At 41.6% G+C, this 23989-nt stretch overlaps 1 protein-coding gene across 1 annotated transcript; it reads left to right on the top strand.

Moving 5' to 3' along the window:
• Positions 1–141: 141 nt before the first annotated feature.
• LOC139628772 (protein Niban 1-like) lies at positions 142–23755 on the top strand. Its single transcript, XM_071490816.1, has 14 exons — positions 142–325; positions 3507–3637; positions 3759–3896; positions 7369–7486; positions 8936–9097; positions 15979–16094; positions 16198–16302; positions 19301–19463; positions 19617–19798; positions 19975–20121; positions 20302–20412; positions 20837–20944; positions 21036–21147; positions 22179–23755. The coding sequence occupies exons 1-14, from the start codon at positions 271–273 to the stop codon at positions 23336–23338; spliced, it is 2808 nt and encodes a 935-aa protein (XP_071346917.1). The 5' UTR covers positions 142–270; the 3' UTR covers positions 23339–23755.
• Positions 23756–23989: the final 234 nt, after the last annotated feature.

The following is a 23989-nucleotide window of genomic DNA, read 5'->3' as shown; positions in this document are numbered from 1 at the left end:
CATCTCCAGGTCCACCAGCAGATGGTGCGGTTGTGCCACTTGTGTGTGATGTTACAGTTGGTGAGATGATGGCTGTGACATATTTCACCTATGTCCCACCCAGCTCACCACGAGCTGACGTGCAAAGAGCAGAGGAAATGAGCTGAGCAAAAACTTCTTGACACATAAGAGCAACTCATTTAGTTGACATGTAGGTTTCCTGTGTGCACAAATTCAAGTAACTGCATAAGGTTTCTACAGACATTTGAGGAGAAGGCAAATAGAGACAGTATGGGAGCATCTTCTTCTGGCTTGTTGGATGAGGCCAAAATCAGCCACATTAAAGGTAAAATGGAGATATCACATCTTTTTCTTTTTTTTTTCTGCGTTCTTCAATGATGTCTGCAGTTCATAAGGACTTTATATCTCAGCTCTATTTGAACGTGAGTTTTCCCACAGAGAGTAAAGTGGATTAATACAGAGGAGGAAGAGACACAGTGAGCTGTGGGGATGTGGGTCAGGCTGATATTGGCACTTGCAGTCATAGTAGTAGAAGTAATAGTAGCAGTAGTGGTGAGACTTGTAGCTATTGCAGAAGTAATTCATTCAGTAGTGGTAAATAGTGTAGCAGCTATAGTGGTTGCAATATTATTGTGGACATTAGTTGTGCATTAGTAGATTTAATAGCTGTTTCTCTTTGAACCTTCCTCAGTGAGGCTTCATTCGAACTGAATTTCTCTTATGCCAGAAATGTTGGTGCTGTTTAGCCTGGTTTACCCCCCACTTTGTATCTGCTATGAAGCACATGTTGTTTACATGTGCAGTATATACTGCCCGAACATGAACAATGTTCACTGAGTGATGGGAAAACCCTGTATCCAATGCAATGCAATGTCAGAGAGGGGTTTATTCAAATATGGTCATTTTGGAGGCTGTAGACAGTAGTGGTCTTGTATTTGACTACATTCTATTGGAAAGTGTTTCTTCATGGAAGAACGGGAAAGAACATAACTATTTATGCCCATCTTCATTAAGAGGTAGACAGGAAGCATGGGGGGCAAACCAAACCATGCAGCAAACCAAACTGGGGACATTGCAATTATACGGTATTGGCCTTTTTTTTTTTTAAGATGTACCATGAAGAAGGAAACTATAATTTTGTAATTTATATGTTTGTTAACGTCAGAAATTGTAATCTTAACCTTAAATTAACTTTGGCTTTAAAACAAAAACAACAAATGTAACAAAAGATAATTTGCTATGTCGCTCATGTCCGTGTACATTCCTATACATGTTATCAGCACAGTCACATCCTGTCACTAAGCTCCGCTGCAAACTACAATGTAATTATAGCCATTTCCAACTATTACATTATTATGGGTTGTCTGATCTCTCTTTGTTTGTGTGTGTGTGTGTGTGTGTGTGTGTGTGTGTGTGTGTGTGTGTGTGTGGGTGTGTGGGTGTGTGTGTGGGTGTGTGTGTGCGTAAGATGAAAGTCAATCAACAGAGTACACATGATAATGGCTACGCACTGTAAACAAATAAAAGACAACAGATTAGGACTGATCCACCTTCAAATTCAACAGCCTCGTAATCCGCGTTCTGCTAGCAACTGGCAAAACTCATAGAAACCATACAGCTATAAAGGTATAAAAAAGTATTAACTGACCATCCTGAACCACAAAATAATCATAATGTAGACTCCATAATAGATCTTTTAATCCGTACTGATTCAACATCCAACATCCATCCACCTCCAGTGGAAACAAGTTATTCATTCCACATATTCAGACACATTAAATGACATCACACCCACAAACAGTGGCTGTGTATGTAGTTATGTATTTGCTTTTCATGTGACAATATTGATTCTTATGTGTTTTGTGCTGTGATTGGAGAGTTAATTCTACAGTGTGTGTGTGTGTGTGTGTGTGTGTGTGCGAGGTCATTGCTTTACTCAGATGTTAGCAGGTGTTATCAGGTTTTTTTGACCGGTGTAAATGAGGCCTCATCCCCTGTCTCTCACCTCCTGTCCTCCACACTCATCACTAAACTCAGAGCAGGAGGGGGATCATCTGCTGTTTCAGTCCATTATATTGTAAACAGTTTCATATGACATATCAGTCACCATATGAATATACACTGTAGAACCTTTTTTAATGTCGAAAAAAATAAATTATACCCATACAAGAAAGGCACACCTAAGAGAAAACAAAACAAAATAAAAGAAATATTAAAACCCCAAACACACAACTATTCATATACCAACCCGCCCACCCACGCCCACTTAAAATGAAAAGTACACATGCACACAGCAGAATTCACCAAACCAGCCCTCAGTTCAGCAGGACCTGCGAATCAAAAAAATGATTAAAAAGGGGTTAAAGGATTAAAAAAGAAAAAAAAATCAGTGTATCCTCTCATTGTGTATTTAACTTTATCAGGTTTGAGAAAGAGGGAGGGAGGATTAAGAGATTTCCACTGTAGGAAAATAAATGTGTGAATTTTTTTTTTTTTTTTTGTGTGTGCAGAAGTTAATCAACCTGGTTCATCTGGGTTCCCAAAGATGGCAGTGGGCGGTTGTAGATTTAGTATGAGTTGTCACACTGTATGGAAATAACCTGTCCAAAAATGATGTAATGCTTTGTGGGCAGGTGAAAAAAATCTGGCTTCAATGACACTGTGGGTGCAAACACCAATTACATTTGTATACTCCTGGGTACATCACCTCAAACTGTGTGAGTGCACAACATGCACAAGAGAAACAGTACATGGAGATCCCATCATCTTCCTCACATCATTCCTCTCAGAGTGTAATTCCCAGTTCTCCCTCTCAAGCTGCCCTTTGTTGCATCTTAAAGACTAAGCAAACCTTCCCATGGTTGCTCAGGAGGCAAAGAGGGGAAACTAGAGAACCATTTAGAATCCACACAGTGATGTCAAATCAATAAAGCTGTTCAAAATACCATCTGAATACAAATCAAGGAAACACTGTATACCTGTTATACCATACTGAAAAGGTGGAGTCTAAATGTGAGGGAGGAAACAGCTGATTGTTACATAATGGACCTAAAAGGGGTGCAGCTTGAAATGTTTCCTAAATTTATACCAAATCTTTACAGCAATGAGCACAACAGGATTTTGTTGTTTTTTTTTTAAAGTTATTCTTTTGGCCTTTTAGTGCCTTTATTGGATAGGTCAGTGAGAGAGTGACAGGAAAGTCAGGGAGAGAGAGGGAATGACATGCAGCAAAGGGCCGCTGGTCGGATTCGAACGCAGGGCCGCTGCCTTAATGGTACGCACTCTACCAGGTGAGCCACCAGGGCGCCCAGGAATTTTGGTGTTAATATAAAAATATTGATATATTGATTTGTGCGGTTTTAATATATACATTTTCTTAATTAAAGCTAAATCTACCAAACCATTCAGTGCAGTTTTGAGTTGGAAGAAGGCACGTAGAGACTCATTCAGTACGATATCATTTTTATAAATGTGTATATGTTTGTGGGTTGTTTGTGTGTATCCAGGACTTGCTGACAGTACGTTCCAGAGCTTCAGTGAGCTCTACTGCCAGCAGTACTCGTCTGCCTACCTCGGACATATACACCAGGAGGTGGAGCCTAAGAAAGAGGGGAGGGGCCTGTTGCTCACACACAGGGTAGGTGCTGAACCTGCCAATCAATCAGTCCAGTCAATCACCACTGCAACACTTAAGATATGTGGAAATTTTTGATAAAAGTTAAATCTCTCTCTCTATGTGTGTGTGTGTGTGTGAGCAGCCTCGGTATGCTCCAGAGGAGGTGCTGTACCAAGGCAACGTGAAGTTCTCCTGCTGGGATGAACAGGGAAAGAAAAGCAGAGAGAGGTACGCTGTCCTGAGAAGAGACTACACAGTGGAGATACATGAAAACATGGAGGTAACTATGCCAGACGTTGTTCAAGTTCAACCTTAATGATCCTGTCATGTGCAGCAGAAGCAGTGTATTCCAATGCAGTGGAAAACTTGTGCCCTAGCTACCTCCCTGCAGTACACATAAACAACTGTTCCACCCTGTGGTTAAACTGTGCCGGACAGTCAGAAACAGAAAGAGCCAGTTTCTGTGTTTTGCATTAAGGAATACAAGAAGTGACGTTGTTCTGACTCTCTCTACACTTTTAATGTGTAAAGATTTCAATACCGGGTCTGAACAGGGCTTCATTCGGAGGTGGTCTGGGCCACGTGTGTTAGATCTGATCACATTTCTACAATCTGTCTTGTATTTGAGAGGCTGTGAACACGATTCCAACCCAACAGTTAATGCAATGTACCCTAAAGATAATTTAAAGGCTTCTCTGAGTGTTTCAGAGAAAACCGGAGACATCACATAACCTGATTATGTCAGAGGAGATAGCAGGACTTGCCAAACTGGAGAAAGGGTGAAGACTTTGTGAAAGGGAAATGTACAGGATACCGATGGTTGAGAACGCCTCACTCCAGGAGGCCTGGTTTCAATCTCTGAAACAAAGATGTGAAATTGAAAAACAGAGAGCAGAGGTTTGTGTTCTGTAGGCAGTTCAGAAGAACAAGAACCTCACTGCTAAAGAGACCTAGGTTGAAAATCTGATAGAGAAAAAAACAGAGTTTGTATGTGTGTAATCTTCAGTACCAGCTGGAGGAAGTTCAGCAGCAGCTCTTGATTAAAGATGAGCTAATAACAAAACAAAACAGGGAAATTGCTTCTAAGCAGCAAGGGGCACCTGATCTGAAACAACCAGTCCCTGATCTTAAGGACCACCTGGATGAATCTAGGATTTCTGAAGTCTCCTGCTGCTGAATCTCTGTGGCGCCGCTGTGGTAAATGGCCACCGAAAGTAGAAAACATGCAAATGCCGGCGACCTGGTAGTCGAGTGGTTAGGGGGCGTACCATGTTGAGCGCAAGACGCTCTTAGCAGGCAGTAACCGGTTCGACACCCGACTGGTTGGACTCTTTCCTGCATGTCATTTCCTTCTCTCTACCCCCTTTCCTGTCAGTCTCCACTAAGCTATAATAAGGGCATAAAAAGCCCAAAAAAACAATTTAAAAAAGAAAACATATAAATGCTGCTACTGCCTGTGGCACTGTCCTACTTCAGTGGCCAACAGATATTTCATTACCCCTACTACACAAGACAGGCTATCAGGCTATAAATCAAACAAAATAATCATTTTGAAGTGGAATTGAATTTGTAAGATAAATTAGAAATTGAATAAGGTAAAACAGTATTGATTTGCAGGACTTACTTGTAATGGAGTATCTTTACATTGTAAAATATTTGAGTACTTCTTTCACCTCTGGGTTTTGTATCAAGCTTATAGTGGAAGCATGTGGTTTGTATTTGAGGTTGTTACAGTTGCAGCAGTGCTGCACTGGGGAAACCAGATACCTCTCATCACCTAATTTTACTGTCCCTCAACTGAAACTAGAACTGAAATCAGTAGTTGAAAATTTTTGTTCATATAATTTAACTTAACAGATTATCAATTATCCTTAGACCAGCAGTAAGATTCACTGTCAAGTTGTTGACAAGTCAAAGCCTGGACTTTAACCCCAGTGTAGAGCACAATTCACTGAGGCTCTCAACCAATCTGACAGGTTTAAAGGACTTTCAAAGTGATTTGTGGATCAACAGAAAATTAATTGACAACTACTGTAATAATTAATGATTGTTTTGTGTTGTTTTGTCTGAATATTTTAGAGGTATGGACAAAACAAGACATTTCAAGGTGTCATGTTGGGCTTCGGTATATTGTGATGGGAGTTTTTCACCTGACATTTTATAGGCCAAATGATTAAATTGAGAAAAAATATTTATTAATTCATAATAAAAATAACTTACTCAGGATGCAAATCTGATAGAGACAAAACCAAGAAAACTTCAAAACTTAAATATTGTCTGTGATACTTCAAGTTTTGAATAAGAGTTGGAATGTAGTATACATTTTGTATAAATAAATACATTTTGTATAAATTAGAAAATATTTCTATAACATTTGATTTTGGACTATTTTACAGTTTGTAGTTACATAGAAACACACACACACACACACACACACACACAGCTAAGTCAGCATATATTAGAATAAAAATAAAACTAGACTGTGCATTTCCTGAAGAAAATGCAGTGTTGCTGCAGACACCTTTTGCAGTTGCTTGCAGCCACTGTTGGTGACAGCTGCTGCTCCAGGAGTTGTAACTGAGAGCTACACAAACATTTAGCAACTGATCTTTTATGGGCAAATCAATTGTGTGTTCACCATAAAACACTGACTAATGCAGTAACTTTGTGACGAGGTCCGCTCATCATCATCATCATCATCATCATTACAGTGCATCAGTGCAGCAGGTGGACCTCCTGCACAGGTGAAGTAACAGAGCGACACTAGTTTTGATTTTGCTCGTTTCTGTTCAGTCGTGTTCATCGGGTTGATGGTGTTTTAAGTGTCTGGTTAAGTTTGTAGCTCCATGTTTTCGTGGTTGTTCCTCTGCGACTTACTTCGGCCTTACAGATGTTACTGATTAGCAGCTTTGTGTCTTCTTCACTCACACAGACTCGGATATATGAGCGGCTGATCGGCTGGTCCCCGATCGGTGCATCTGTGTAGTAATCGGGTTAAAATCACATTTTGGTGCAATTAAAATCACTTCATCGAGTTTTGGATGCAAGACGCATAGCAATGCCATGTGTTACTACCTGTGATCCAACCCACTATCAAGCAATGAGTGACCAGTATCACCTCTTCATTATGATGCATCTTTTGACTGTATTTATGACATCGGCCTTGTCTTCACAGTATCAGTTTTATTGGAGTGTGTGGGTTTTTTTTAACCTGGTTACATACATATGGAATGACCTAGGTCCAGATCTCTGAATAAATTAGATAAAATAAATTAAATATTGTTGGCACAATAGTGTAAAAGGCAGAGCTAAAATCAATAAAAGTGACCAAAGTAACCAATGTTCCGCAGCTCCAGATTTTCAGGAGCAGTATGCAGGACATTGGAGACTGTATCCTCTGGATTTGGCTGATAAGTAAACTGTAATCAGTCTAGGGAAGCAAGGATATTACCACATACTAGGTGACTAATGTCAGAAGTGATTTCACTGTTACTGTTGTCAGCGAAATTAGCCTATAGTCATCTAGGCTTGTTAACAGTGTTTTCTTATGCACTGGTGCAACTGTGGTTCTTTTAAAACACTGTGGAATCTGGCAAAGTGTTAGTGATTGATGAAAAGCATCAGTAGCAGAAGTGACTTTACCAGTCCTTTCAGACTTCGAGGTCCATCAGGGCCCTGCAGCTTTTAAACTCTGACGCATCTAAAAGCTGTACTAACAACCTCTCTGTCACACTGGTCTGTGTCTCCTGTAGACTTTCAATCGTGGATGTGCCGCTAAGTTGGTCCTCCAGCCAGTGGGGGGCAGTGTGCTGACCACAGAGGAGGAGTCCCGAGCTCACCTGGAGCAAATCTGTGCTGGACTACTCAATGGTAGTATTAACTTGTTCCTGTAGTGTTTAACAACAGTGTGTTATCAACCTGAATGATCAAATGTGAACTATCTGCACTTTGTACATTTGAGTTCCTGGTGCTGAACATAGGAATATGAAAAGAGAAACACAAACTGTCTCAGAACCGCTCAGTTCTTACAAACCTGTCAGCTGCAGGGCAGGGTATCCAACCTCCATACTTTTATGGACCAATCAAAGTGGATTGACACGACTAAGGATTAAAAAATGCCATGTCATTGAATACCTAAGGAGTAAATGAGTAAATCTCAGCAGTGTCAAAGAGCCAACAATCATGCGGCATGCTTGGACCAAGATCTAATAATGCTGGTGATTGGCTGTTTATTTACACAAACAGGTTTGAGTGTGTCAAGAGACTGAGCTTAAGAGTAAAAATAAGTAAAAATAAAATTTGTACCGTGATGTGTATTGTAATTTTCTTTTTGTTCCAATAGATTTGATAGATTGGTATCAAATCGATACTCAGCTGTAGTCAGTTTGGTCTGACACGTGGCTGACTGGTGATGTGAACTGTTCTTACATTAAGGAACCTGTTATTAATAAAAGTGACATTTTTCATTTCTTTATTTGAATATATGCCTTGGAGATCCTTACCTGTATCTTTAAGACCTGGACCGACTGAGACTGACTGATGCTTTCAAGCTCAAAGCTGAACCTGATCCAAGACTCCAAACTTTATTTTTGCTTTATTTCATCCATTACTGAGTGAACTTCTCAGGCTAATGAAATACATTTTTTCCCAACTGCACTTTGAAAATAACTCATCTGGACCCGAATCAAGCCCAAAGTTTGCAACAAAGTGGTTATTTTGTGTCCAGTTTGAGCTATTGGATTTTGTTTAGCTTTCGGTGTCCTGTCAGGTTCAGTTGGGGTCAGGTCTTAAGGACAAAGATCTTTAGGGTTGGGTCCTCAGGTTGGGTCAAAGAATTCTCATTCTCATGTTTCTGGTCTTGGTGAACATGTGGTCATCTCTGCAGTCTTGTCACATCTCATTACTTTTCAAGTGATCACAAAATAATTTTGTGATTTTAAGAAGTGTTAGGCAGATATCACCACCAAAAATGTGGCCAGGGTTTCAGGTGTAAACCACAACATCCGGAGTTTTAAACTGCTCAAAGTCTTTGAAGTGGATGTGATTCTGACACCGGAGAAATGCTTCCTGTTGTCATAGTTGTTTTCTTTTTAACCATAATGGTTATCATTCCCTTAACCAAATAATTTCAGATTCCTGAACTTCTGTCCTACCATCAGAATGTCTGTAGCGTGTCTAAGAGCCAAGGGCTGCTGTCAGTAGTTAACACAAACCTCAGGTGCTTTTATTACTTAACACAAACTAATGCATGATTCAGAGAAAACACAGTCAAGCCCACATCTGTAACAGTTCTTGTGTGTCTCTGTTACGTGTGTTTAGGCGTGAAGGAAGATTCTTCTTCGGTGGTGTCATCTCCAGATGAGTTTGCTGTGTATTTGCACCTGCCGTACACAGGCCGCAACTGCTTCCTGTTCCAGCAAGAAGAACAACGTGGTCACTTCCTGTCTGCCCTCGAGACCTCCATTAGACACCGCGATCTTGGTAAAACTCGCACACGCACGTTTTCTCTGTGGCCTAGTTGTATACTCAGTCTCTGTGTTGAAGTATGAACTCTATTCAGAGCAGAAGAAATGACAAAGCTTGTGGTGCAGTGCTTGGCAGTGATGTCCCACAATGCAACACGCAGCCAAAGATAAGGACTTACTCACATCAGGAGAAACAAAAACACAACCCTTATCAACAAGAGCAGCCCTGTTGTCCTACAGGAATAGTTCCAGCATTTCTGGAAACATAGTTATTTGCTTTCTTTGATGCCATTGTCACGTCCGTGTGTGTTGAAGAGAATCTAACTTTACAGAGAAGGAGCAACACAACTTCCTCTCACATATGAAAAGTTTAATTCATCAGCAATAAAAACACACTCAAGGGTTTTACAGTTAGTAATTTTGATATTTCTGACTTTATAACTCTAGATAAACAGTTTAATGGTTTTTTTTATCACAAAAGTAAAACAAGAAGTCACACACAAAAAAAAAAAGAAACACACCAAAACTCATGTGGAGACACGTTTGCTGTTTCCTGCTTGTGGTTTCTACTCGCTGATGGTCAAGTTGTGAAATGATGACGTCTTTAAAGCAACTGAGTAATGGAAGTCTTGAAATGAATAAAGGGGAAACTCAGTGTGCCATTATTGTGTTATCACCACTTGTGGCAAATAGTTATATGGTCAAGCAGAGTTAACATGAAGACTCTGTCCAGGGTTAAAACACAAACAATCAAAAGCATCACCTCTAAAGCTCACTGCCTAACTCCCTTATTTAATCTGTATCCAAAGAGAACTGTAAAAACAACACATTTTGGTTTAATAGGCAGGTAAAACTGTTCCTTGGGACACTTTTTTTTTACATTTTTGATCATGCAAAATTAAAAGTTTTGTACATATCAATCTTCTCAAAGCCATTAACAAAACAGTACAACTTTATTGCCAGCTTACATTGAAATGCATTTTGCATCCAGTTAAGGCAGTACAGACTGATATATAACAAAGTTCTTCAGCCAAATTAAAAGACTCTATTTGCCTATAAGAAGTCAGACGAGGGCAGTTATCAAGGCTCAGCTTGCTCCTGTTGTGAGCTGCTTGAAAAGCGTGCAGGCTGTACCTCTTAAATTATATATTATATAGTTTAGTTTTAAGTTTCACAGAAATGTTGCTGCAACACAGCATGACACTCTGAATATCTGATTTTAAGATCTGACTCCAGTAGATCTAAGCCTTCCATCTAAACCTGATCTGAGGAAGTAGACGTGCTGCTGTATGTTCTTATTAATAATCCACCACAGACTGGATTGAGGTGTTTGTATGAAGAGACTTGTTTAATTATCCTCTTGTATTGATAAGAAGGATGTTTTTGTAACGGCATTTATTAGCCAGTCAGTATTAACACTGGTGCAGTCTGCAGTCATCAGAATAAAATAATATTTCAATTAGGAAGAAAACAAGAGAAGAAAGTGAGAGATGTGACTCTTTGGCAATTAGAGATGTTTTAAGTTTATCCAGGTTTTTGGAGGTGAGATGCACAGGCGTGTATATAATCTGCTGTGAAATATCGACAGAAATATTGTCAGGGAGGTGACCCAATAGCTGAATGGTGAGGGTGTGTACCACATGAGCACAAATGCTCTTAGCAGGTGAGTTGCTGGTTCGACTCCTGACAAAACTGGCCCAACTCTTTTCCTGACATGCAGGAAAAGAGTTGGGCCAGTTTTGTCAGAGGTTGAAAGATAGGTTTCCAGACAGGAGCCAATCCCTGACAAAAGATTTCAAAACAAGAGCGCTACTTGTTGGGGCCAAAGGCCTTCCTGGAGTCTGAAAGCTGGGAGATGCACCTGACTTCATCAGCAGCAATGATAATCCTATCTGCACACCTCTCAGAGTTGTCAACAGTGTCATTAAGAGAGAAGAAGAAATCATTTGTAAACACAACATGGTGGTGTGATTTAAAATGTCCTTCAATCCAGAGTAGATTGTAGCTCTAGCAGAGGCTGCAGAAGAAAATGGACCAGGACTCCCTGCTGCACATGTCCATGTTGGTAGGATGATGACGATCCTCACCAGTATCAGAGCAATCCATGGAGAGTTCACCTTACACAGCACACACAGTCATCTTGGACAGATAGCGACACAGTTAACAGTTAAACAGCTATGATATGTAATAGGGCTTAAATGGAGCTAGCCCAGGATGAGGTTCACACAAGCAGAGCGTCAGAAATAATCTGATAAATAGAATCAGAATCAGAATCAGAATCAGAATCAGTTTTATTGCCAAGTATGTTTTCACATACAAGGAATTTTTTCTGGTGATTGGTGCAATTGATCAGCAACAGTGGGGCTCTCTAGCCTTGTTGATAAGGCTAATAGCAGATGGGAAGAAGCTATTTTTGTGGCGAGAGGTTTTGGTCCTGAAGGACCGCAGCCTCCTGCCAGAGGGGAGTGTCACAAAGAGTTTGTGTCCAGGGTGGGAGGAGTCAGCTACAATCTTCCCTGCACGCCTCAGAGTCCTTGAGGCGTACAGGTCCTGGAGGGACGGAAGATTGCAGCCAATCACCTTCTCAGCAGAGTGGATGATACGCTGCAGTCTGTTATTGTCCCTCTCCGTGGCAGCAGCGTACCAGATGGTGATGGAGGAGGTGAGGATGGACTCGATGATGGAGGTGTAGAAGTTCACCATCATAGTCCTTGGCAGGTTGAACTTCTTCAATTGCCTCAGGAAATACATCCTCTGCTGAGCTTTTTTGATGAGGGAGCTGATGTTTAGCTCCCATTTGAGATCCTGTGTGATGGTGGTTCCCAAGAAGCGAAAATGCTCCACGGTAGCCACGGGGGAGTCACACAGGGTGATGGGGGTGGGTGGGGCTGGGCTCTTCCTGAAGTCCACTATCATTTCCACTGTCTTCAGAGCGTTTAGCTCTAGGTTGTTCTGCCTGCACCAGGTCACCAGACGCTCAGTCTCCCACCTGTAGGCAGACTCATCGCCATCAGAGATGAGTCCAATGAGAGTGGTGTCGTCTGCAAACTTCAGGAGCTTGACAGACTGATGGCTGGAGGTGCAGGTGTTGGTGTACAGGGAGAAGAGCAGAGGAGAAAGAACGCAGCCTTGTGGGGATCCAGTGCTGATGGTCTGGGAGTGAGACACGTGCTTTCCTAGCTTCACGTGCTGCCTCCTGTCAGACAGGAAGTCGGTGATCCACCTGCAGGTGGAGTCAGGCACGCTCAGCTGGGAGAGCTTGTCCTGCAGCAGAGCCGGGATGATGGTGTTGAAGGCAGAGCTGAAGTCCACAAACAGGATCCTGGCATAGGTCCCTGAGGAGTCCAGGTGCTGGAGGATGAAGTGGAGAGCCATGTTGACGGCGTCGTCTACAGACCTGTTGGCTCTGTAGGCGAACTGCAGGGGGTCCAGGAGTGGGTCAGTGATGGATTTGAGATGGGACAGGACAAGGCGCTCAAATGATTTCATGACCACAGAGGTCAGGGCAACGGGTCTGTAGTCATTTAGTCCTGTGGGCCTTGGTTTTTTGGGGACAGGGATGATGGTGGAGGATTTGAAGCAGGCTGGCACGTGGCAGGTCTCCAGTGAGGTGTTGAAGATGTCCGTGAACACCGGAGACAGCTGATCAGCACAGTGCTTCAGGGATGATGGAGAGACAGAGTCAGGACCGGCTGCTTTGCGGGGGTTCTGCTTCTTAAAAAGCCTGTTGACATCTCTCTCCAGGATAGAGAGAGACATTCCTTTGGTAGGGGAGGAGGGGGGTTCTGATGTGGCTCTGATGTGGAGGTTAGTGTCAGGCTTGTCCCACTGTCTTTCAAAGCGGCAGTAGAACTCATTCAGATCGTTGGCCAGACGGAAGTCGTTAATGGAGTGGGGGGGTTTAGGTTTGTAGTTTGTGATCTTTCTGAGTCCTTTCCAGACAGAAGCAGAGTCATTGGCTGAGAACTGGAGCTGAAGTTTCTCAGAGTACAGTCGTTTAGCTTCTCTCACCACCTTGCTAAACCTGTGCTTGGACTCTTTAAACCTGTCCCTGTCCCCACTCCTGAAAGCTTCCTCCTTTTGCCTCCTGAGCTGACTGAGCTTAGCTGTGAACCAGGGTTTGTCATTGTTATAACTCACCCTGGTGCGTGATGGGATGCAGCAGTCCTCACAGAAGCTGATGTATGACGTCACAGCCTCTGTGAACTCATCCAGACTGTTGGAAGCAGTCCTGAACACCTCCCAGTCAGTGCAGTCCAAACATGCCCGCAGATCCTCTATGGCTTCACTGCTCCACTGCTTTGATGTCTTCACAACAGGTTTACACAGTTTTAGTTTCTGCCTGTATGTGGGAATCAGGTGGACCATGACATGGTCAGAGTGGCCCAGTGCAGCCCAGAAATAAACCATATTCCCAAATATTAAAGTATTCTTTTAAATTGTAATAAAAAAAATAACTCTTAATTAGAACAACAAAATAACTAATAAGTAATTGTAGTAACTATAAGTGTAGTAGGGTAAAATAGTAAAGTAACTGGGAAAAAAAATTATATTTCAATTGTTACTGAAGTAACTGAAGTTATTTGAAATCAATTAATGATATACAAAACTACATCCCTTAAGTTACATCCCACGCAGTATTTTTTTTAAAGTGATATTTGAGTCATAACCACCGTCCCACCACTGAGATGGTGAGAGGCCTCGATACTGTGACATTACTGACAGCGTGCTCTTGTCAGTTGGACCAATTTCATTTTGTCACTTGTGGTGGCAGTTGCCCCGGTGACAGATAAAAATATTAATGCTGTTGACTTCCTGTGTGGTTAGCAAGGATACAAACCAAAAACAACCCCTTAAAGTCACAAGGTTGTGAAAACATGGCATGTCATATCTGCACAGGCACCATAGTAACAAGAAGCAACATGCAGCCGGCCAGCAGTGACTACCTCACTGTAGAGGAGGCATAAAAACAGCACTGCTTTTATCAATTTCAAAGTAAAATGTTTTGTTTTTTTCCCATGTAGCACTCACTATAATTTTATTACTTCCTTGAAATTTGTGTTCTTTTATCTAATAAACTGATGACGGCTCCCTCTGGTGTCCACAAAAATACCTTTCCTTTACAGGAAAGAGGTTTGGACAAGTCCTTCTGTCCTATTTTATGTGAGGAAATTAAAAGTAAGGAGGGAAATTAAAAACAAAAAAATCACCTTCAGTTTATTTCATCTAAGTTATAGAGCACTTCCATCCAAAGAAGGAATTTCTAGAAGCTTTTTATATCAACAATGGGTGAAACGTAAATGTGAATGTGGAAACCACAGAGACTCAGTGGTTCCCCTTAGCTCTAAATGAGCATTTGAGTACCTTTCAGCTGAGTGTTTTGGTTGGTTTTACAGCCCACAACACGTCTCATCAGCAGACAGCTGTTTTCATCCCATTTGACATTACCTGCTCAGCACATAATGGAGCACTTTGAGTGAGTGGAGATCAAAACAGAAATGGCAGAGTGAATATTTGCCTTTAACACAGTGGCCATAAACATGATTCTCAATACATAATTATTTTACTTCATGTCTGCTAGATGTGTAAACATGCACTGGTTTGCTGACACATTGCCACAACAACTTTATGAGGTGATAATATGTCAAATGCATATGTGATAAAGTGGCGATGAAAACAGATTAATGCAGCTTTAGGATCTGAAGCAAGTTGTAGTTTATTCACCTAGCTTTATTTACTGCTGCTACATGAGGAAAGAAGTGATTGTACTTAGTGTTCTGATTTTATATATTAAGTGTTCAAAAAATAACATATGTTGCACCCTTATATTGTAGATTTAAACTGTAAAGAGGATTGTGTCTCACCAGTGGCTGAATTTGTGTGAGCATGGGTGTGATGTTCGTTCACTGTCAGCCAATTTAAAATGTACAGTTTCATATATTATTCCTGGAGCACATCACATCCTATGTCAGTGACATCAGAGAGGAAAAGAGGTCATACATTAAACTCAGTTTTTATCTGCATCAGTACTGATGGTGGTGATGATTAACAGGAAGTGTGTTCAGCATTTGAGGAGCTTTCGCTTCCTCAAATTTCTTCCATCAATTTAGTAAGAAAGGAAGGCCCAAAGGCCTTATGGGGAACTGGACTACAAAAGACACAATAATGGGACTCAGCAAAGAAGAAAAGCAGAACATAAGAATGTTGATAATTAGAGATCTGAAACCCAACACCATTAAACATAGCAACACTGGAATATATAACTGTGAAGACTGTTGTGTCAAAATAAACTATGGTGTGTGTGTTCATGGTCATGGGAAAACCTTTTAATCAACATGTTTCACTGATGTGTTTTAGTAGCTTTTGGAAACAATGGGGAAGAATAAGATATATCAGGCTCCAGGTAAACACATAGAACCTATTAATAGGAGTTTGGGACTTTTCATGGAATTTGTTCACAATTAGAAAAATATATTCTCCAGCTTCTCAACAGTTTAAATTGCTGGGTTAAATCTTTCCTGTTATTACAGTTTAGCCACCTCTGTAAATTCTGACAGGTTTCCTATTAATGAAGAATCCTCCTCAAACAATAGGACCGTTACCCAAGAGGTCCCTGGAATATCCATGGGTCCCTGGCAAAATGAGTCTTAGTTTGATTTAGTAGGAATATGCATAACTCCCAGATATAAAACTGACTCTATGACTCTATTCTATGACATAATCAGTGGTTCACTTTTACCATTATTACAGTAACCATTGTTTATCAGGATAATTATTGCTTAATAAAATGTTGCCATGCAGGCCACTGGTACTAAATCATTTCAGATGTGTTGTGATGAGCATGAGAATGATGTATTGATGTCCAAGTTCACTAATGTAAGTCCTCACTTCCTGCAGACCCCTGGTGTGAATCTTCCTATGAGAGCCTGGCGTACATCCGAGCCCTCCGACTCTACCGACAGGACAAAGGATGCTATGAATCCTGGGAAATGCTGCTGGGAACTGAGGAACAAGTCAGCAAACACACACACTGACACACACAGACACACTTCGGCTTCATGTCTTTCTTTGGTGTTTTGTCTACTTGCTCAATTTACTGTGTCTTTGCATGTGTAGGTGCTGGCGTCCCAGGTGATGGAGGAAGTGTTGCCATGGTTACAGAGTCAGCTTCAGTCCAGAGTGAAGGGCAAGAAGGCTGAGAGGATACGACAGTGGCTGGCAGTGAGTTAAACTAAGAGACATAAAAACGCTGAGAGGGATGTTCTGGTGTCCTCCAGCTCTAACAGACAGTTTGCTGAGTGACCGTTGGCTTCACTCTGCAGTTTGTTGTTGCACCTGTTAGTAAATAGTTAATGACCCAACGACAGGCAAGACAACTATCTGACAGTCCTTGAGTGCAGCGTGCACTAAATGATGTGTTCATTCAGTTGTTCAGATGAACGAGCATTTAGTCCCACCTCCAGCCACAGAGATGGTGTTGGATTATCTACGCTAAACTTTTGCTTTTTGCTTTTTTTTTTTCTTTCTCTCCAGCAAAGTCTGTTTCCATTGCACCAACTTTTCCACATCAGCCAAGCATATAAACATTTTGCTGTATTATAATCAAGCCAAAATGGCCAGAAAATAACTACAAAAAATTGTGTTAGTAATAAAGTAAAATAAAATTGTGTTTGTTGGGGGATGAGCTACTGAATGACAAGTAGCACACTGCGCCACTATAATGATGTCCTCTGGTTCATCTCTGAATATTAAGGACAAATAACACTGGGGAACAATTTGAAAAAAAATTCTGTTGAGTTAGATTTTTATGCTGATTAAAACTAAAATTGGCATGCTGATTCCAAAACTGCAGTCAGTTTTTTTCTAGCACGTCAAGTTTTTTCTCCACAGCTCACCCTCCAGATAAGCAAAGTTCCACTGATTAGCTGTAGTAAGACTTGCCAGCTGATCACGATTGGACTCATCAACAGCTACGTGGCAACTTACGTCAACCCAACCGGTCGAGGCAGACGGCCCCCCACCCCGAGCCCGGTTCTGTTGGAGGTTTCTTCCTGTTAAAAGGGAGTTTTTCCTCCCCCCTGTCACCAAGCGCTTGCTCGTTGTGGGAACTGTTGGGTTTTTCTCTGTAACAAAGTAAGGTCTTGACCTTACCCTGTAAAGAGCCTTGAGATAATGTATATTATGATTTGGCGCTATACAAATAAAATTGAATTGAATTGAACTTGTTTGTGCAGTCACAATGAGACAGTGTGGTGAGAGGAGTGTGCGGCTCCCAATAGGTCAGTACCAATGTTCCCTCTAATGTTCCATGTGTCTGGGCACACACACGCTCCCTGAGCACACTGAGGACCATGGTGAGCAACACCAGATGTGCCCGCTGTGGCCACACACCTGTATCACACCTGATCAACACCTGGGATCATAGCAAGTTACATGGCTTATTAAAAGAATCAAATTACAGCAGTAATTTCCATTCGTTTACTTTTAATGTCAGTGATTTGACCCACTGAAAATGAAGTGCACTGTTGTTAGCTCGCTAACTTGCGCGGCGCGTATGGGAAGGGCACCTACACAAGCAATGTCAATGCTGTGATTGGCTGCGTAGCGGAAGTGAACCGTATCGTATCATTGGCTGGGCATCTGTCACTCACTGTGTTACACTGCAAAAAGTTACAGAAAAAATGTTATTGCTCTAATTAATTTACAGTTTATGTTGAATTTTATTTTATGCGCTGTATAGATTTTCTTGTGCGCTGAGAATGTGTGAGCAGTGTGCGACTGCGCAGGCGCGCAGCTGAGAGGGACCATTGGTCAGTACTATCAATATCTGCAAACAGAAAGCTGGCATAGTAGGAATTAAGAGGATTCGTGCTGGCTTTTCTCTTAACCTTGTAACCATGGGCTATTTCGTTTTATGCTGTTTTTTTAGTTTTCAAAGCTTGGAACTATTCCAGCTTAGTACAGTATTTTTCATATGTTTTAAGAAAACGGGGATCCTATAGTTCAAAAACTTGACGTGATAGAGAAAAACTGAGATCGGTTTTGGATTCCGCACCCAAAAATGAGTTAAAAGCAGCTGTCAGACCTAACTCAACAAAAATTCTGTTCCCCAGTGCAATCAAAGACTTTGAATTGATTGATCAATAAAACCTGAGAGAAGAAATAGTGAGATTAAGAATTCAGGATAGACATTTTTGTTATAGCAAAGGGTCAAATTACTACGTGTAATGTGGAAGGGGTCACTCACAGAAAATGAACTCTGCAGTTCTGCAGCTCTATGGAGCTTTTTAGTGTCTTTTAGCTCATTGTTTTGATCCTGTGTCCCACAGACTTTACGGTTTCGGTCCAGCTTCACCACTCGTGTCTCCATCAGCAGCAGGAAGCTGTTTTCAGTCATTCCTGAGAAACACAGTGTTACACTAGCTGTTCAGCAGAAGACTGTTGACGCTGCTGAAGACAGCAGAGCATTTAGCAGCTAAAGGAACTGGGTTTTTTTTCAGGCATTAGTAGAGACCAAAATGAATGTAATGCAAAATGAATATTGGTGGCCTGGTGGACAGGTCTACCACCACAACTTAGACCAACTTACAGTATGTTGTGTTTACAGCTTGTTACACTGTCCCCAAGTGGCCAAAAGTTAGTTACTGCAGGTTTAAAGAAGTCAGACTTTCTCCTGAAAGTTCTCACTCTGTAAATAATAACCACTTAGTGGTTCACTCTAAAGTGAAGTAATCTCAGATTTCAGACATCTGTGAGTCATTGTTGTTTTGTGTCATCACTGACAAACATCACATAGCCGTAACTTTTGTGTGTCTAAAATATGAAGCATTGCATTTTGAGATGTTCAGCAAAAAGTCTTGCACATGACATGGTTTCTGTATTGCTCATTCCACTGCGGGATTTTTTGTGTAGTGCATGTACTGTGCAGTATTTCACACTTCAGGATCCAGGCGCTCAAATGAGACGGCAGAGGGTAAATGTAGTGCACTGGGTTTGCAAACAGGGAGTGAATGCAGACACTTTATTTCCTTCTAGTTCTGATTTTAATTTTGAAATTAAATTTTTTTTTTCAGAATAAGTCTAACAACACTTTTTATTCAGACTTAATCCATAATTCTGCTCACACCATAATATTTAAAACAGTGAAGAGTGTGACACATATAGTGATGCAGTATTTGTGACTCAGTGTTTTTATGTTATGTTGTTATTATATGTTTAGACGGTGCAGGCAACCTACACGTTGGTGCTGGAACTGCTAACTGCTGATCTGGAGGCTCTAAGGAAGACATGTCGTCAGACAGCATCAGCCAATCAGGTGCTCATCAGATCCAACCTGGACCAGATAGTGTCGTCTCATTGTTTCCTGGAGCAGAAAGTCAGAGGTAGAGCACACTGAGCTTCAAGCCCTGAAGTCTGAACTTATCAAGAAAATGAATGAACTTTGGCTGTTAAACTTGTAGCTACTGGTAACTGGAGTCATCCAGTTAAAACAAAGTCACTTAAAATGAATGTGTGTGTGTGTGTGTGTATTCCAGCATGTATATGTGAAGAAGCAGAGAATGTGTACAGCGAGTCTGTAGCACCCTACATGTCGTCCATCCTTGAAGTACTGACAGAAAGCATAAGTGCAGGGATTCAGGGGATGCAACACACACTGCATACACAGATGGACTCAGCCTTCAAATCCACAAACAGAGGATCAGAGGAGACAAAGAAGGTGAGAGAGACCTTTGTGTCTTTTGAGAAAGCGTCTAGGTGATTTTACTTTTGCAAACTCTTACCTCTAAGAGGAGAGTCTGAGTCGTTTGCTTTTAGCTCATGGTTGTGCTTTTATTTGTGTGTGTGTGTGTGTGTGTGTGTGTGTGTGTGTGTGTGAATGTGTGTGTTCTCCAGGCCCTGCTCTCTCTGCGCTCCATCAGTCTGGATCAGTGCTACAAGCAGGTGAAGAACCTGACAGAGACACTTAAAGACTTAAAACAGCGGTTTGGATTTAATGGCGCTCAGAGACTGGTTCACGCAGCACATCTGGAGATGGAGCAGGTATGAACTAGAGCAGGAGGTTCAATCACCGGCATCAGCACTTCGCCAGAGCCCTGGACCTCAGCTGAGTTTAACATTCAGCACTCACAGGGCCTTTCAGTTACCATTAGCAAAACAGTAAAAGGTCGAAGACTTTAGATTGTGTCACAGAGACGTGATGTTTGTTGTCATCTCTTCCAGCTGTTGGACAGTGCTGTGTACACCTTAGAGCTGTTCCTCCAATCATCAGCCAAACTAGAGTCCTCTCAAATCCCTGTCAAGATGGAGAGAGCTAAAGAAAGAGTACTGAAGGTAAACATTACATCACCGAATATCAGATGTTGCCTTGTGAAGTTTGTTGCTATAAAAATGTATCACTGTGTGTAAATGGGTGGAATTTAAAAGAAAATACATTTGAAATTAGTGAGCTACATATTTACTGTGAATAGATAATTCATAAAATATGTTGTGTATTTTAGAAATTCAAATCAATGGAAGATTTGTTATTAAAATGAAATGAGACTTTAATATAAAACAGAAATGCACACTACAGGAAAGTGGTGTGTGACCAACTGTAACCATAACGCTCGTGCTTCTGCAAAACTCGCTACTCTTTTCTACTATCCCAAAGTACTGGTTTAAAATAACGTTCCAAAAAACAGTTACAATAAAACCTTCAGATATTCAAAGGTGATGATGACATTATGACGTGAAAATGATGTGTGTGTGTGAGTAGCAGCTGGACTACGACAGCAGGGTTGTCCAGAGGAGGCTCTATCAGGAAGCTCTGCTGGAGATCACTCTGCCTGCTCTCACCAGGAGGATGGACAGCAAGTGGAAAAGTGTAGGTCACGTGCTCGGCAGCAGTCAGCCTCACTGCGTCTGATCTCACAACTGCAGTTCTACAGAGTGTTAAATGTGTTTTCTGTGTCCAGGAGCTGCAGCAGTTTGAGCAGTACATCTTCTCTGACTACAGCAGCTTCATCCTGGTTCATAACGTCTATGATGATGTGCTGAGAAGCATCCTCGTTAAGGAGATAGAAACAGGTAAAAACACACACAATACACACTGTGTTTTAAAGTACGTTGCTTAGTTAGTGTGTCTAAGGAACTGGCTGGCATTAATGACAATAAATGAACAGTTATCTTGTGTGTTTTTATGCCTCTGCACCGGCGACATTCAGTTTCAGGTTGTCTGTCCCTCTGGACGTCCATCCCATTGTCGTGAACATTATATCTCAGTAACACCTTGACAGAACTTCAAATAATATTTGCACTCAAGGATGAACTGATTAGGTTTTAGTGGTCAAAAGTCAAAGGTCAAGATCAGGTCAAGACCAAAACGCAGTATCTCCATAATGCCTTGAGTGAATTTCTTCACTTTGGTAAAAATGTTCACATGGATTCAAGAACAACTAAAGATTCATTTATTTATTCTTTTTTTTGTTTGTCTGATAGAGACAATGCATGTTAATGAACAACAGTATAAAATACACAATGTAAATATGCCTGATTGTAACAAAAATACTGATTTACATCCGCAGTCCTCAGGCAGGTTATAATGTCATTAGGATAGTGTAACTTCAGCCTTTTTGTATTTGGTAAGAATAAAAACTAATTACACTGGACTCAGACAAAATAAAAACTACCTGTGTAACAGGGACTGTTTAGTTTATGGCTGTGCCAGAGGTTTTCTTCTTATTTTGTCTGTCTCATGAAGACGGGCTGTAGCTAGGATTTCAGAAATACTCAAGAATCCGAAGACCTACAGTTTGTCCACACTTTCTATGTTCATTTATTATTAGCAATTTACTTAATTTATGTTGTTTTAAAATATTTTTACAGCAAATGCTGATTCAACACCCCCCCAATATAAATGCCATAAATATATATATATATATATATATATATATATATATATATATATATATATATATATATTATGTAATACCATGACCATGGTGACCATTTATTCTCAGTCACTCTGAATAGAAACATCTTCATAACTGTGAACATAAACATACAGTTTACCTTCCTTTTTACTCTCTAATCTTGCTCTCTGCTTTCCTCCTCCCCAGTGGTCCAGGATGCTGCCAGTAAAAAGAGCAACACTCTCTTACTGGACATTTCAGATCTGGCCATTAGTCAGTACAGTCTGCTGGGACAGACGCCTCCTTACTCTGCACCAGACAGCCCAGCCATCCGCTCTCGAGACTCCTTGTCAGCTGCACCCAGTGAAGAGAAGGAGCCTGCTGCTGTGGTGGAGGAGGGAGGTCAGACAGTCACAGCTCAGCCTCTGAGTGACCCAGAACTTACTGCAGAAACAAAATCTGATCCCAGTACCACTCCAGGTCCTGACCAGAGCACAGCGCTTCCGTCTCCTCTGATTGTCGTGACGCAACCGTGTGATGAAACTGAAACGGAGGAGGCTTCTAGTCTCGAGGAAGTCCACGAGGACGTTCAACATGGCCCGGACACGCCATCGACGACGGAGTCAGCTGCAGCTGAATCTTCCGGCTCAGCCACACCTGACTCTGATGCAGCTGCAACACCTGACCCCCCTACTATCCCAGAACCCACTGCTCCCATCGCAGAGTCTCCTGAGCCTGCAGTGTCCGCTCTGGCCTCACCACAGTCCACAGATGTTATTGAACCTGAACCTGCTCAAAGCGATCAGTCTGCAACGCCTGAAAATCCTGCAACCTCACATAAAATATCAGAGGATGCTTGTTCCATCCAGGCCTCCTGCCCCCCACCGTCAGACCCATCCTGTACAGACAGTCTGCTGAAAATCAGCCTTGCGTCACTGAACGAGATGATCGGCTGCAACTCCACAGCCCCTACTGTAATGCAGGCGATGGCACAGCAGAGTACTGACAGAGCTGTCTACTTGACGGGAGAAATTAAGGACAGCTGGGAGATGGAGAGGGCGAGAGAGGAGAAACAGAAAGAGGCAGAAGCAGGAGAGAAGACTGAAGGGAGGGAAGACGATGAAGAGAAAGGTGGTGAGCTTGAGAGAAGAAAAGAAGACGAGGAGCATGGAGATCGTGCAGAGGAAGAGGAAAAGGGAGAAAAGGTGGAAGAGGAGCTTCCTCTGAACCCTGAGCCAATGGAATCACAACCAGGAAGTTCTGAGCTGCCATTGGACAGCGTGGCCATCATCAGAGACCTGGTGACAGAGATCACTGAAGTGGAGACAGTGGTCAGCCCCTGTACCAACGGCAGCAGTACACTCTGACAGACACATTGCCATGACGACTGTAGATACTGACTGACAGGAGGCCCCAGTTGGGATCTTACAAAATGGAAGAAGAGATGAGTAAGACAGGAAGTGAGAAAGCCCAGAAGGGAAGTTACAACCATGCCATTATTACTGTATCACACTTTTGTACTACTGAAGAAGAAAAAAATTGTTTGTAAAATCTGTGATAAGACTTTTTTTCTTGACAAAAGCTAGAAAGTTTTTTTTTTTTTTTTACTTTGCTGTTGACATATATTTTTTCTAAATGATCCAGTAAAGATGTTAAAACTTGTCAACATCATGTTCATAAAGCTACTTTGATTGGTTCTCAAAGTCCACAGTCTTAGACCTGCTCTGTATGAAAAGTGTCCCGAGATGATTCAGCGCTATACAAATAAATTTAAATTGACTTGACTTCTTGGCGTCAGCAGCTATTAAACGCAACTCTGATGTGTTATCACAACAACATTAGCACTCATGCCATGTTCATTCATCTGGAGTCATATTTCTGGCCGCCTGGTAAGTGTGTGTCAATATTCACTCTCCTTTCGGCCATGTTTTCGTTAGCTTTAGCTAGTTAGCTCCACCAACTCCTGAGAGGAACATCAGGCTCTTTTAGATACTAAATGCTGCCAGAGGAGATGAGAC

Source organism: Trachinotus anak, unplaced genomic scaffold (assembly GCF_046630095.1).
Source record: "Trachinotus anak isolate AG129_WGS33_773 ecotype Australia unplaced genomic scaffold, CSIRO_AGI_Tana_v1 ptg000012l, whole genome shotgun sequence".
Taxonomy (NCBI): domain Eukaryota; kingdom Metazoa; phylum Chordata; class Actinopteri; order Carangiformes; family Carangidae; genus Trachinotus; species Trachinotus anak.
The sequence above is the reverse complement of the archived record's forward strand: the minus strand, read 5'-3'. Positions and strand labels throughout refer to the sequence as shown.